The 15,658-nt window shown below is 45.5% G+C and overlaps 1 protein-coding gene across 1 annotated transcript; it reads left to right on the top strand.

Annotated features, from left to right (window-relative positions):
• Nucleotides 1–2,793: 2,793 nt before the first annotated feature.
• FCRLA (Fc receptor like A) lies at nucleotides 2,794–10,551 on the top strand. Its single transcript, XM_078441391.2, has 6 exons — nucleotides 2,794–2,938; nucleotides 5,755–5,802; nucleotides 6,058–6,210; nucleotides 6,981–7,247; nucleotides 7,829–8,113; nucleotides 8,976–10,551. Exons 1-6 carry the CDS (start codon nucleotides 2,806–2,808, stop codon nucleotides 9,266–9,268), a joined length of 1,179 nt encoding a protein of 392 aa, XP_078297517.1. The 5' UTR covers nucleotides 2,794–2,805; the 3' UTR covers nucleotides 9,269–10,551.
• The last annotated feature ends 5,107 nt before the right edge of the window (nucleotides 10,552–15,658 follow it).

Here is a 15,658-nt window from a genome sequence, read left to right as displayed (position 1 = left end):
GTTAGAGCAGTGAAAATACTCTGTATGATACTATAATAATGGATATAAGTCATTACACATTTGTCCAAACCTATAGAATGCATAACCCCAAGAGTAAACCCTAATGTCAACTATGGATTTTGAGTGATGGTAATATACCAATGTAGGTTCATCAACTGTAACTGATGTACCACTCTTGGGAGAATGTTGCTAATGAGGGAGTCTGTGCATGGGCCGGGGGCACAGGGGTACCCTCTGCACCTTCCCCTCAATTTTGTTGTGAATCTAAAATTACTCTTAAAAAATCCTGTTTAACATCCTATACACATACACTCACTCACACACACACACACACACACACACACACACACACCTGACCTGAAGAATGGCAGATAAGGAATTAAGGACCTCTTGTCCAAGCCCAGCAAAAGGCTAATAAAAGAAATTCACAAGAAAAAAAAAAAGAAGAAAGCAAGTCTCAGAACAATCAACATAATGTGATTCTATTTATTAAAGGTTCAAAAGTACAAAGTTATTGCAACGATAAAATAAAGGGAGTGACAGATACACCATCAGGATTGTGGGTGATGATCATGGGGCAGGAAGTGTCTTCAGAAGGGACCCACACCGTACTTCATGGATAATGGCAATATTCTATTTCTTCCACTGAGTGAGGGCACAAAACTGCATATTGCATCATTAGTCTTTAGACCTTCACATCTTTATAAATATTTTTACCTACTCAATAAAAAAAAAAAAAGAAAAAAGAAACACCAGCCCACTGGTGACAAGCCAGGTGCAGCTGGGAATGGCAGCAGTCTAACTGGTGTTGGGATGGGGTGAAGGCAGGGACTTGTCCCAGTTCCCCGTGAGGGTTCTGGGATGATCTTGGTGGCAGGGCTCCCTCCGTGAACTGGATTTCGGTCTTCATGAGCACATCGCAAGGCCCGGGGTGGCTTTTCCCCACTAACTAGTTCATTGATGAGGCTTCGAGGGAGTAAAATTTCCCAGAGACCGTCGTAGGAATTTAAGTGCGGAGAATACGATAGCTTCGCCCCACATCTTCAGAGGCCATCTCGTTTCCCATATTGAGATCTCGTGAGTTGATGCAGACGGTACAGAGGAGGGTCTCTATCCAGTCATGACACTGTGGCAAGGGCAGTTAAGTCGAAAGGATGCCAAAGAGAGGGAAAGATCTTTGTGGTTGGTTTAGAAGCCCCTTAAAGACCTATCTAACCCCGGGACTCTGTTTTAGGGAGTGTTAGGAGTGGAGGTCCATCTAAACCCATTTCATTTTCTTGATTTTTATTAGATCCGACCAAGAATTTTCTTCCTCTTCTGAGGCTTCAGAGTCTTTCACATCACGTCAGCTGCAGGGCTCACTGCCTCACTGACTCTCCCCACGCCCATATTTTCAACCCCCACTGGAGTCCCTGGGGCCACCTGCACAAAAATACATGTCTCTCAGAAAATGGAAAATCTATTCTAAATGCTTATTTTAGATTGAGAAGTATCCGTTCTCTCATGGCCGTGTTGCCAACAGGTCTGCTCTGATCTGTGGTTTTTGCACAGCTGAAGGGGCACGCTGGCCCTCCCTCTGACTTCAAGCAGGACTGCGTTCTCCCATTTCTGATGATTTATTTCATCTCAACGTGGGTGTTATGCTGGGGAGGGGTGAGGAATGCGGTCCCTGTGACCAGAGGCCTGGGCCCTGCCATTAAGTAGGCCTTGAACAAACAGCAAACATTCGGAGGCAAGGACAACGGTTCCCATAAGGCCACCTGGAGCTGAAGAGAGATGCTAGGGCCTCCCTATCGCCCTTATTCCTGCGTCTCCTTAGGTTTCTCAAGCTATCAGATGCCTCCTATCTCTGATTTCCTCAGGATCAGTGGCTCAAGCTTTGGCCCTGGGCCTGAGCCCTGGGCTTACTGCTGTGTCTTCTAGAAGTCAATGTCCTTCTTTCCTCTCCTCTTTCCCAGGGGGCTCTCTCTGCTTCATACTCAGATTTCCTCTGAGACTGGATATTCAGTTAAAAAAAATTTTTTTAATGCTTATTTATTTTTGACACAGAGAGAGAGAGAGACAGAGCATGAGCAGGGGAGGGGCAGAGAGAGAGGGGGACACAGAATCCGAAGCAGGCACCAACCTCTGAGCTGTCAGCACAGAGCCCGACGCGGGGCTCAAACTCACAAGCTGTGAGATTGTGACCTGAGCTGAAGTCAGACGCTCAACCGACTCAGCCACCCAAGTGCCCCTGAATATCCAGCTTTAATCGTGCCACAGAAAAAGCCAGCAGAGACATGAGACTAGAGAAATTTGTGCACAAATCTGTGTGGGCTTTGGATGGTTGGAGCCTACAAGGGACTAACCTGATATCTGATTGGGTGCCATTACTGATCTTCCCGCTCTGTCACTCTGGTCACTAGAAACACGTAAGGCTTGCGGCAGGATAGGGCAGGACATGTGAATTCTCATCATTGCTTTCCCAGTGAATGTCTGTGTTGCCTTCAAGCAATTTCCTGCTTCTTGCCTGTTGTTTCACTAGTGAGATGAAGGGTTAGTGCACTGACCCTTGCCAGAGTGCCACAAAGGCCAAAAGGAGATCAGACAGTTAGGTGCTTTGGAAGGTCTTGAGCTCTATGGGGGAATTCTTGAACAACTGAGAGTGTTACTATTTCATCCATAACCCTTTGGTTGTAAATGATCCTGGAGCCAACCTAGCTGAATCTGAATGATGAAAGCCAATCACAAAGTTGAAAATAGACCCCAGATGCAAGGAGATGAGACAGTTAGATTAACTTCCTCTTTTCTAATTTGAGAGGTTTCATGTTGAAGAAAATCAGTGCGTTAGAGGCTGCAGGAGACCTAAACACAGTCACCATGAAGCTGGGCTGTGTCTGCACGGCTGGGGCCTTCCACTTTTCTCCTACTATGCTCTGGGCAGGCCCGATGCTACTGGGTAAGTGAAATGTTTGAATGTTGGTGTGGGAACAGAGATATGCCTGACTTGGATCAAGGGAAAGAAACATGGACTGACTTTGGCCCAAAGAAGCAATGTTCAGGTGGGACATGAAGGATAGACGTTACAAAGTCCGGTGTGCTGGCTTGAATGGCCCTTTCTGAATATAAAAATCTGCAAGCCTTTCCCATTCTAAAAGTCCCCTTGACTATGATGCTCTCTATTTAGCTACCCTCTCAATTCTTTTCCTTCTTCTTCTCAAAGATTTCTTGAAAGAGTAGTTTGCACTTGCTTTCTCCACTTCCTCACTTTTCACTCACTCATGCCTCAGTGCTCCCAGTCTGGCTTCCACTGGAATCAGCTTTGCCCAGGGTGCAGTGACTTCTGTGTTGACTGCACCATTTTCCATTTTTTAATTCTTATCCTGCTGGACTTCTCTTCCGCATTGGGCAGTGTTGGTCACTTATTCTTTCTTGGCATTCTCTACTCAGCTGGGTTCCACTCACCATTTTCTCCTTGTACTCCATGTACTTGTCTTTGTCCCTTTGGTGTCTTCTCCTCTCTTCCCCTTATAGACTGGTGTTTTCTACGGTTGCATTCCTGCCACCCTACTCCTCTCTCTCTTCGCACAATCTCCTTAGTGAGCTCATTTATGTCTATAGTTTTTACCACTACAGCTATCTATTTAAGAGTCCACAGCCCGATCTCCACCCCTAATTGTGCTTCTGAGTTTCAGTCCAAGATCAAATTTTGCACGAGACGTATCTACCTGCATGTTTCACAGGCATCTCAGCACAATATGACCAGAGCCAAACTCACCTGTTTTCTTGGCTCCCACCTCTCCTGATTGCGTCTTTCGCTATTTCTGACCTTGGCTCATGGCATCCGCCCAGACATCCAGGCCAAAAATTGGGGAGCTAACTTAGACACTTCCTCTCCGTCCCCTGCATAGGATCCATCAGCAAGTTTGGCAAAATGAACCTTCTAAACTGTTCTTAGAGCCAGTGCCTTCCTTGAAACAGAACTAATAGTATCCTAGGACAAGCCGTCATCATTTCTGATTTTGGATAGTCCAATAACTTCCTAAGTAATCCCTGTGTCTCAGCCTTGTGTCCTTAAAATGGATTTTGCACTCTGCAACCAATGCACACAAGGCCCACCATTGCCGGCCCCCATTTCACCTCTTCAGCCTCTACCCTTACCTGTGAGCCCTGTAAATTATGCTGTAATAAACCCCAACCTGCTTATATTAATTCATTCACACACTGGACTCTTACCTATCTCCAAGCTTTACTTACTGCCTGAAATGGTCTCTTCCCTTCACTCACAAACTTCCTGGTATCCCTAAAGATTCAGCCGAGGTGACATCTTCACCAGGGAACCTTCTTTGAACCCTCCTTTCTGCCCCAGTTGCTGCCTGTCATATCTCTTTGTCATTAATTTCCTCCTCATGCTGAAAGAATCTCTTCATGTGCCTGTGCCTTCCACCAAACTGAGTTATTTGTAGATAGGGACAATGCTTTATTGGTTTTGTTTTTTAACCTTGTCGTGTTCATGCTTGAATTTTTAACATCTACACTGTCCCTGCACAACAATTTTGTTGAATCATTTTATTAAACTCATAGAAACAGGACTGGGTGACCATATGACGATACAATGCCGGCCTTATGGCGAGAACTCCAGACACTCTGGTTTCAAGCTGTTCTTACTAGCTCTATGTCGCCTTGGAAAATTCACTTTTTGTATCTCTGAATTCCATTTTCTTATGCATAAAATGAGACGAATACCTACCACAGTTTTTTGAGTGAAAGTGCCTGGCAGCCCACAAGTTCATTTTCAAAAAGGAATGGCGGCGGAGTCCAGTTGAGTGACAGCAGAGGAACTGAAAAAGGTAGCATCAGGGTGGTGAAGGGACCTGAGAGCGGAGCTAAAGAAAACACCTGGTACCGGTGTAATGAGAATTAGGAAGTGGAGAGGGCCTTGCTAGGAGAAGTTACAGGGTCAAAGAAGAGTACTGGGACTCTGGGAGTGGAAGAGAGCAAAGGCAAGTGGGTCAGGAAAGAACAGATTGAAGACTTGAATATATGTGAACGGCCGTGGAGGCAGAAGAAGGGGACAGGGATTAAGGGACAAGAAGCAGTCGTGAACATGGGGAAAATGGAATTTACTTTGCCTGAGTCAACCATGGTTGAAGAGATGCAGTGAGAAATCCTTAACTGTGTTAACCTGAAAGTAAAGAAAGAATTGTTCCATAGTCACCAGTACAGCCTGGGAGGAGAGGCTTGGGATAGAGAGAAGGACATAGGGAGAGCTCTAGAGTTGCCGTGGAAAGTTCAAGTCCAGAGGACATCAAGGTAGAGATGGGAGAGCTCTCCCAAAAGGAAGAGCAAGGAAGAAGGAGACACAGCTAGGTACTGAAAGCTCTTGGGTAGATGATATATTCAAGGATGAAGAGCCAGGGGAATGTTAAGAAAATGAAAATATGGAAGAACCCCACCCCCCCAAGGAAGGTCCGAGGATTGCAGTAGATCAAGTCTAAACAGTGAAGTAAAAAGAACACTGATTTTGGACTCAGGTATACCTTACTTTCTTGCTCCATTCTCTTTTTCGAAATTTTGAATAAGTTAGTTAACTATTCTACGCCTATTTCTTTTTGAGTTATAAAATGAGAGTGAAATCACATACCTACAAATCTTGTGAAGATTAAGTAAAATAATGTGTAAAAGTGCCCAGCAGTGTCCGGCACCCAGTAAGTGTCAAAATCTGACCACCTCCCTTTCCCTTTTGTCTTGCATCTGCCTGCTCTGGGGTCATAGTTGTCTTTGGCTTCTGGTTTCATGCACCAGCGGCTGGATGTCCTGCTGGTGAGTTCACATGCCTCCATCCCCTCCCCACCCTCTTCCCCAAACCACAGTCCGTTCACTAAGAGCACCTGGAAGCCAGTGAATCAAGTCAGAAGTATGGGTCAAGAGACACATATGGGTTTTGGCGTCTCCCCCTTATCACTGTGAAGAGGATGATTCCCCCAGAGAGGGAGGGCTCCTTGTGGAAGGCAGTTTTCTGTCTTCTTCTTCCAAGTCACGGCATTGTTTTCTGGTCTCAAACCACGCTCTCCCCAGCTGCCAGTTTTGAGACGCTGCAGTGTGAAGGACCTGTCAGCACCCAGGACAGCAGCTGCAATACTGAGGAGGACTTGACGAGCCCAAGGGAAGTTGACTTCCAGTTCAAAGGCTACACTTTCAGCGAACCCTTCCATCTGATTGTGTCCTACGGTGAGGTCTTAGGAGGGACAGTGCAGGCCTGTTCTTTCTCCCATTTTCCAACCCTGTCCTTTCAGCCTGACGGCCCACTCAGGAGGGCGCCCCCAGGAAATTGGCCATGGGATGGGATAGAGTAGCCCCTCGCCTTTATCCATGGGAGATATGTCCCAAAACCCCCAGTGGGTCCCTGGAACTGGGGATAGTACCTAAACATACTATGTTTTCTCTATACATACATACCTGTGATAAAGTGTAAACTAGGCACAGTAAGGGACCAATAAGAGATTAACAACAATAGCTAGTAATATAGAATAGTTATAACAATATACTGTGATAAGAGTTATGTGAATGTGGCTTCTCCCTCTCTCAAAATATCTTATAGTACTAATACTCATTCTTCTCGTGATGATGTGAGATGATAAAGCGCCTATGTGATGAGATGAAGAGAGTGAATGACATGAGCATTGTGATATAGCGTTAGGCTACTATTGACCTTCTGATGACATGTCAGAAGGACAATCATTTGCTTCTGGACTGCAGTTGAGTATGGAAAGCCAAACTGTGGTTAAGGGGAGACTACTCTACCTTCTTCCCCATATTCAGCCCACAAAAGTGAGGGTTTCCTCAGTCTTAGCTCCTAGAGAAGTTGTTCCACAATCCCAACCAGGGGTTGGGTCCCTGAGAAACTTTACACGGGGTCGGGGGGCGGTCTGTGTGGGCAGCACTGGGGGAAATCCCAAGGAAGGCAGGGGGTCACACTCAGCTCTTGCTTTGGGTCGCAGACTGGCTGATTCTCCAAGGTCCAGTCAGCCCTATATTTGAAGGAGACCCACTAATTCTACGCTGCCAGGCCTGGCAAGACTGGCCACTGACCCAGATCACCTTCTACCGAGATGGCTCAGCTCTGGGACCCCCTGGACCTAATAAGGAATTCTCCATCGCCGTGGTACAACAGACTGACAGCGGGCACTATCACTGCAGTGGGATCTTCAGGAGCCCTGGTCCTGGGAGACAAGAAACAGCATCTTCCGTGGCTATCAAGGTCCAAGGTGAGACCTGGAGGGAATGATATTGTAGCAGAGGCAGGTATGGAGACACAGAGGGACCAAGACTGTCTTTCATTGGATGTGGCGAGATCACTGGAGGCTAAGGAACAGGCTGCTGGCAAATGCAACCTGTTAGGCGTCAGGAGGGGCATCATCTCAGCATTATGTTCGCAAGTCATCCAGCACTCTCCAAGCTCCGCCCACTTCCTGCAGCTCTATCCTACAGATCCATGTTCCCCAGTGTTCGCTGTTTGGGCATCTGGACCATTGTCAGATTTGCCCACCTCTGGGTCTTTTCTAATCTCATCTACTTGAAGAGAGAGAAGATTCCAAATGTTCAAATGGAGCTTTTCTAAGAATGCTCATTGCTGATGGAAATAGGGAGAGGAACACGTGACGGGGTTCTTTGTGTACAATAACCTTTGGCGTGTAGGTTAGCACAGCATTTAATAATGACCTCAGCCTGCACGCATTCTGCCATGTTATCCTAAATCATGCGGTACAATGTTATCTGCTGTATTCGTTCTTTGTCTAGCATGAATGCAAGATGGCTGAGTGCTTCTTTCCCCCCATCTCTCCTCCAGAACTGTTTCCAACCCCACTTCTCAGAGCCGCCCCCTCAGCTGAGCCCCAAGAGGGGGGTCCAGTGACCCTGAGCTGTCAGACAAAGCTGCCCCTGCATAGGTCAACTGCCCGCCTCTTCTTCTCCTTCTACAAGGACGGCAGGACAGTGCGCGGCAGGGGTCTCTCCTCAGAATTCCAGATCCCCAGAGCTTCAGAGGCACACTCTGGGTCCTACTGGTGTGAAGCAGCCACTGAGGACAACCAAGTTTGGAAACAGAGCTCCAAGCTGGAGATCCGGGTGCAGGGTAAGTTAGTAGGTATTTGTCTGGCCTTTGTGAAAAGTGAGGGAAAGGAAGACTGGACCCAGGGGCCAGCGTTTGGTGTGAACAGGTTAAGAAAGGACACAGAGGAGGCAGGAGCAATAATCCAGAGTCTTCCAGAGATGGAAGAGAGCACAGACAGGGAACTTCTCCCTCACACCATGGTGCACACTTCACCAAACCAAGACCTGAGCCAGCTCCACAGCTGCTGCCTCAGAGGCCTTGTGCTCCCTACCTGAACTCTGGGCATCAGCAGGAACATAGTATCTAGAATGAAGATGAGGTCGTCTGGGGTTTGTGTTCAGTTCTGGGACCCCCAATTAAGAAGGTTGCATTTGGCCTGATATAATATGCCCAGAGGAGGTAACGAGGGCAATGACTGGGCTTAAAGCCACGTCGTAAGAAAAATAATGGGGAGGGGTGGAAGATGTTCATCTTGAAGAGCATGTGACCCAAGCAGCCAGCAGAGGTGTCCTCAAAACACTGAAGGCTGGCACAAAGATGAAGAGTTGCACTAAGGTCACATATAGTGAAGAGGTTGACTTAGGACCAGGTACCACATCCATGCTGTAGGGAATTACGTTCTGAGAGTAGGCTAATATGCATGTGCCCGTAATGTTGATGCCTCATCACTGAAGAGTTTCAAACTGAGGTAGCCAAGTGTCAGATTCAAACTTTGACCATGAGTGGGTCCTCAAACCTCTGTTGTCATTAGATCTCCCTCCCCCCGCCCCCCCCACACAAAACAAGAAAGCCACTTTCAGAAAACAAAAGATTGACCATGAATATGAGTCTAGGGACAGAGCCAGACTTCACTCTTACATGTGCCTCCTACCCCATAATGCAGGACCCTCCAGCTCTACTGCAGCCCCCACCTTGAGTCCAGCTCCTCAGAAATCGACCGTTCCAGAATCTACTCCAACTGAGTCACCTGGACCTCACCCTCCACTGTCCACTCCTTCTAAGAATCCAGGCTTCTCCTCTCCTCTGCGGGTGCCAGACCCCCATCTGAATCACCAGATGGGCATTCTTCTCAAACAAATGCAGGATATGAGAGTTCTCCTCGGTCACCTGGTCATGGAGCTGAGGGACTTATCTGGCCACCTGAAGCTTGAGACCACAAAGAGTCATGCCAAATAGGAGTAAACAATCCACTCGCAGTTTTGCCCAACTACTCCCGATAAACTCAACTTTTTCTACCTTTCCTCTTTCTGTCCTATACATACACATAATACCCACAAATAACTTCACAAATTGCCCAGTGTTACGGTAGAGTAACAGAGACAGATGAGTAGATGTAAATTTGCACAAGGCGATCATTGGAGTCTAACTAGAATTGTGTATTCTCTCACAATGTGACAACATAATCCTGTTGTCTCTAAACCAGGAGTTGCCTTCTGCTGCCCAGACCAGAATCTGGTGATTGAAAGAAAATCAATGATATGGATTTAGTGCAGCGATCTCAATCGGAGGCAACCCCGACCCCCAACCAAGGGGATATTTGGCAATGTCTGGAGACATTTTTGGTCTTCACATTGCGGAGGGGGGGGGTGCTACTGGCATCTAGTGAGTAGAAGCCAAGGACACTGCTACACATCAGGTAACACACACTGGACAAGCCCCCACAGCAAAGGATTATCTGGCTCAAAATGTCAGTAGTGCTGAGATTGAGAAACTTCAACCTAGTGGAAGCTAGGTGTTAGGCTCTGGGGTGGGACTTTACCTCTTTGCTGGCTGCCCCCCTCCAGCATCGTTCAGCAAATATTGATTACATGCTGGTATTTTGTTGGCCTCCACCACATACCAAAGTTTGTTCTCTGTTAAGTATACTCATAAGATAGTGTCCCTGCCTGTAGAGGGTTTAGACTTTGGGATAGAGAAGCAGTAAGACCCTTTCCCATCAAACAATTAAAGCAGGGTATTGGAAAATTTCCTGCAGGATCCTACTGGACTCAGAAATATGTGATTGAGTATAACATTGCCAGAACAGTAATTATGGGTTTTAATACACTTGTGTCTGAAATGTTTTTCTTTAAAAAAATACATATGTCTATTTTGGTACCATAATAAGACTTTTTTTTTCTACATTTGGACTGCTACTGTGCATTCACAGCCAATGAAAGATAGCTTGACAGCTTTTACGATAACCTTTGGTCGGTGGGTTAGCACACCATTTAACAATGACCTCAGCCAGCACGCATTTTCCCATGTTACCCTAAATCATGTGGTACGATGTTATCTGCTCTATTCTTTCTTTGTGCCATTTATTCTGTGCAGTTTTGACCCATAATGATTTGTGATCTCTCCAGACATGCCACAAAGAAACAAAGGAATAGAATCGTGCTGGATATTAAAACTTGAGTTTTGTGGTGGTTCTTAAATACACGTTTTATGGTGGTTCTTCGTACTCTAAAATTCATGTTCTCTGGTGGTTCTTAACACCTTCAGGGTGAAGGATCAGGAGGCAATTGGGAATTGGTAAAAGCCCATAAACATCTTTGCAGTGGCAGGATCAACTCACAACTGTGAATGGGAGTTGCAAGAAATGATGACCAGAGATATTCCATGACTTTGGTGGCTTTGAAAACAGGGAAGTTCAATTGCCAAAGGACGGTGCTGGATGTACCTCCAAAGATACTATGTTATAACCATCCTACTTGGAGTTTATCTCAGCTAATGGTATCATTTTCATGAATGCATCCTGCAAGCTCTCATGCTAAACAAGGGATTCACGTACAGATAATAAGAGCTATTAGAGATCAGAGAAGGAAGAAATGGATACAGCTGGCTGAGATGGGTGTCACGCTCCTCAACCGTGGGTCTATGTGCACCTCTGTCATCACGCTGCATTTGAATTTGTTATTCTCCTTATTATTTCTATTCATTGGAGGGTGAGCTCTTTGAGAGCTCCTGGAGCTCTTTGTTCTTCATTGATTCTTTGCTGTCTAGTTTAATGAGGCATAGTTAAGCTCTAAAATTCTGTTTAGTTGAATTGAGTTGAACAAGCACAAGGGAATATATCTTGAAGAAGATGGGAATGAGTGGTTTGTCTGGCGTCAGAAAAATCTCCAGACTCTGCCCAGGGGACCCAGCCTACTTGGAAGTTGGAAGCCTCGGGGAGAGGATCTCCTATCATCAGGGATGAGGAAGGCAAGACAAGAGCTGAAAGGATGGGGGCGAGGGGCTCTTACCTGTCTCCATCTGCCCTTCTAGCCTGGGGAGTTTGGGAGGGGGTGGAAAAGAGGAATTGTTACACTGGGTCTGGGTTATGGCCAGTGCAGTTTAGGGTTCTGTAACCCACAGAGGTCCCAATGCGGCCATGCTAGATGCTGCCTCTGGAATCAACATTAGGTAACAAGCACCTCCATTATCCTGGAAAATTGAATACTTGCATACACTATAACCCAGAATCCAATGCCCGGGTGTATATGCCCCAAATAAATTTCAGCATATGTGTATCAGAAGACAGGTATAATAACGTTCATAATTCTTACAGATAGTAAAAGCAAAATTTTGGAATCAATTCAGTTGTCCACCAACAGAAAAATGGACAAATTGTGCAACTTTCACAGAATGGAATACAGTACGACAGTAAAAATTAGCAAACCATAGTTAAAATGAAGCAACATAAAAAATATCGGGGATATAACTTTGAGTGAAAAAAACAAGTCCCAGAAGATACCACACAGTGTGATGCCCTTTATACAAAGCTTAAGAACAAGTAAAACAAAAGAATATATTGTTCAGGCATTCACATATACGTAGGATAAACCTTTTAAAAAGGCATGAAAATGGAAATACCAAGATCAGGATAGTTACCTTTGAGGGGTTGACTGGGGAGATCATGAGGGAGAAATGCATAGGTAAATACAAATTATTAGTGATTTAAAAAATCTTCTGAGTAGAAATTTAAGTCTCCTTTAAATATATATCTCTCCGTACATATCTTCAAATTCCTATGTGTTTTCTCCCTTTAGCTTTTCTTAGAGGTGATAAGAAGCCAAGTTTACCTCCTACAATGTGGAGTTGTTCCTTCCTTTATCGCTCCTCAAGGAACCATACCACCCTATTAAAGACTGTCCCACGTACCCTCGGTATTGCTGGATTTGGTGAACCTTTGTTTGTTGACCTTAAAGTCATGACTATATATGTTTCATACATTTTCCCCAGCCTCAATCAAGTCAGACAAACTAGCTCATTTTTTTTTTTTTTGCAGTACTGAAGAAACTTCACTTAATCTAACATTTATGTACAGAGTATTGTGCTCTTAGAAAAAAAAAAGAAGCCGCTATATAGGGGAAAAGAATATAAATTTAACATGATCTCTGCTCTCAAAGAAGAATTTACTTGGGGCACCTGGATGGCTCAGTTGGTTAAGTGACCGACTCTTGATTTGGGCTCCGGTCATAATCTCGCACTCCATGTTGAGCCCCACGTTGGGTTTCTCTCTCTCTCTCTCTCTCTTTCTCAAAATAAATAAATAAACTTAAAAAAAAAGAGTTCCCTTGAAGTTTGTAAAGTCTAAGTTGATCACACTATATGTTCCTTTATTCCTTTATACATCTGTGGGGAAAAAACAACAACAGCCTCTGCACAGGAAACAGTAAACAGAGTGAAAGGGGAACCTCTGAAGTAGGAGAAAATATTTGCAAACCACGTATCTCGTAAGGCATTCACATCCAAAATATATAAAGAACTCATACAACTAAATAGCAAAAAACCAAATAACTTGATTTAAAAATGGGCAAAGGACTTGAATAGACACTTCTCAAAATAAAACCTACAAATGGCCATCAGGTATCTGAAGAGGTGCTCAACATCACCGGTCACCAGAGAAATGCAAATCTAACCCACTAGGAGATATCCCCTCGCACCTGTTAGAATGGCCACTATCAAAAAGACAAGAAGGGGCGTGTCTGTCTGGGTGTTTCAGTTGGTTGAGCTACTGACTCTTGATTTGGGCTCATGATCCCAATGTCGTGGGATCAATCTGTTGGGCTCCGTGATGAGCATGGAGCCTGCTTAAGATTCTCTCTCGGAGCACCTGGAAGGCTAGTTGGTTGAGCGTCCGACTTCGGCTCAGGTCATGATCTCACGGTTTGTGGGTTCGAGCCCCACGTCGGGCTCTGTGCTGACAGCTCGGAGCCTGGAGCCCGCTTTGGATTCTGTGTCTCCCTCTCTCTCTCTGCCCCTCCCCCACTCATGCTCTGTCTCTGTCTCTCTCTCTCTCAAAACTAAATGGATATTAAAAAAAAAAAAAGTTAAGAGGCACCTGAGTGGCTCAGTCGGTTGAGTGTCCGACTTCAGCTGAGGTCATGATCTCATGAGTCATGGGTTCGAGCTCCATGTGGGGCTCTGTGCTAACGTCACAGAGCCTGCTCGGAATTCTCTCTCTCCCTCCCTCTCTGCCCCTCCCTTCTCTCTCTCTCTCTCAAAATAAATGCATAAACATTTTTTAAAAATTAAAAAAAAAAGATTCTCTCTCTTCCCCTCTCTCCTGCTTGTGCCCATGCACTCTCTCTCTTGCTCTCTCTCTCTCTCTCTCTCAAGACAACAACAAAAAAGACAAGAAGTAACAAGTATTGATGAGCACGTAGAGGGAAGAGAGCCCTGGGCACTGCTGGTGGGAATGTAAACTGGTGCAGCCACTATGGAAAACAGTGGGGTTCTTCAAAAAAAAGTAAAAATTTTTAAATTTTTAAAAATTAAAAAAAAAAAATTAAAAATATTCCCTACGAACAGGAACCCCACTTCCGGGCATATGTGTAAAGGAAGTAGAATCCGTATCTCAAAGAGATATCTGCTCTTCTGTGTTCAATGCAGCCCTTCTCACAATAGCCAAAGCATGGAAACAACCTAAATAGTGCTCAGTGTGTATCGAAAGACGAACGGATGAAGAAAGTGTGAGATTTATGTGTGTTATGTGTACATGCTCACACACACTCACACACACACATACACACGCCCACAATGGAATAGTATCCAGCCTTAAAAAAAATCCCGCCACTCCCAACAACATGGATGAACTTGGAAGACGTTAGGCTAAGTGAAATAAGCCAGAGACAGAAAGACAAATCGTGTGTGATCTCATTATGTGTGGAATCTGAAATCGTCAAACTCGTAGAAGCAGCGAGTAGAATGGTGGCTGTCAGAGGCTAGGAAAGAGAGGGAGAGAGAGAGAGAGAGAGAGAGAGAGAATGAGGACGAGGAATCAGTTCGTGAGATCATGGAGGCTGAGAAGTCCCATGACCTGGCATCTGCAAGCTGGAGACACAGGAAAGTATAATTCAGTCCTAATCCAAAGGCCTGAGAACCAAGAGAGCTGATGATGTAAATCCCAGTCCAAGGGCCAGAGATGAGATTTCCCAGTTCAATCATAGATGCAGGGGGGTGGGGGGTGGGGGCGGGGTGGAAATGGTGGTTGGGGCAAATTTCTCTTAACTCTGACTTTTGTTCTAAAAGAGAAAATGGGGGTCGGGGGGTGGCTGGGTGGCTCAGTGAGTTAAGCACCCGACATGATCTCCTGGTTCCTGAGTTCAGCCCCGTGTGGGGCTCTCTGCTGTCACTGCACAGCCTGCTTCGAATGGGGCACCCGGGTGTCTCAGACGGATAAGCTGCAGACTCTTGATTTCGACTCAGGTCACGATCTCCCGGTTTTGTGACTTCGAACCCCACGTTGGGTTCTGCACTGACAGTGCAGATCCTGCTGGAGATTCTCCCTCTCTCTCTCTGCCCCTCCCCCTGCTCGCACTCTCTCTTTCTCCAAAATAAATAATAAACCGTTTAAAAATAAGAGAAAATAATACCTAAAACACAATACCATTTATGTAAATCAATAACGAGATATTTCTCACAGATAAACATATGCATGAATGGATGCGCGTGGGGAGGAGAGAAGGGTCGTGTGAATAGAGGTAATAATAATCCTTTCTGAAAGGCCCCTTGCGAGGATGAAATGTGTCAGTAAGTAATATGGTGTCGGCCGCAGACAGGATGCTCACCCTCCAGTGCTCCCTGAGAGCGGGCTGGTGCCCTTACTGTCAGCAACAGCAGCCTTGTCATCATCATCACTGAAAGCATTTTAGTCATCAGAATTCTTATCAGAAGGTGGCATATCTTGCCCAGAAATTAGGTCATGATAAGCTCCAAAGAATTGCTCAGGTAACAAAATGATAATTGCTACATATCTCCATATAGCAAAGGGGTGAAGAATTGGAAATTCTGCAGGGGAAAGTCTGGCATGGAGAAAAAGATCCAAGTTGGGGAAAATGCAAAAAAAAAAAAAAAAAAAAAGCCTACTGTAACCAAATGTTGGGGGCCTCCAGGTGGCTCAGTCGGTTAAGCGTCTGACTCTTGATTTCCGACTCTTGACCTCGGCTCCGGTCAGGATCTCACGGTTAGGTTCATGAGTTTGAGCCCTGCATCGGGCTCTGCACTGACAGTGGGGAGGCTCCTTGGGATTCTTTCTCTCTCCCTCTCTCTCTGCCCCTCTCCCGCATGCACTGTCTCTCTCTTTCTCTCTCTCAAAAT

The sequence above is a fragment of the Panthera onca genome, chromosome F1, assembly GCF_046562875.1.
Source record: "Panthera onca isolate mPanOnc1 chromosome F1, mPanOnc1 haplotype 2, whole genome shotgun sequence".
Classification (NCBI taxonomy): domain Eukaryota; kingdom Metazoa; phylum Chordata; class Mammalia; order Carnivora; family Felidae; genus Panthera; species Panthera onca.
Note: the sequence above shows the minus strand (reverse complement) of the source record. Positions and strands in the feature narration are given on the sequence as shown.

Bases quoted from the DNA above. Each gene is read 5' to 3' on its own strand.
- FCRLA (XM_078441391.2), top strand. From the start codon at position 2,806: ATGTTGAAGAAAATCAGTGCGTTAGAGGCTGCAGGAGACCTAAACACA. The intron at 2,939-5,754 runs GTAAGTGAAATG...CTGGGGTCATAG, and splicing joins GGCAGGCCCGATGCTACTGG to TTGTCTTTGGCTTCTGGTTT. The intron at 6,211-6,980 runs GTGAGGTCTTAG...TTTGGGTCGCAG, and splicing joins CCATCTGATTGTGTCCTACG to ACTGGCTGATTCTCCAAGGT.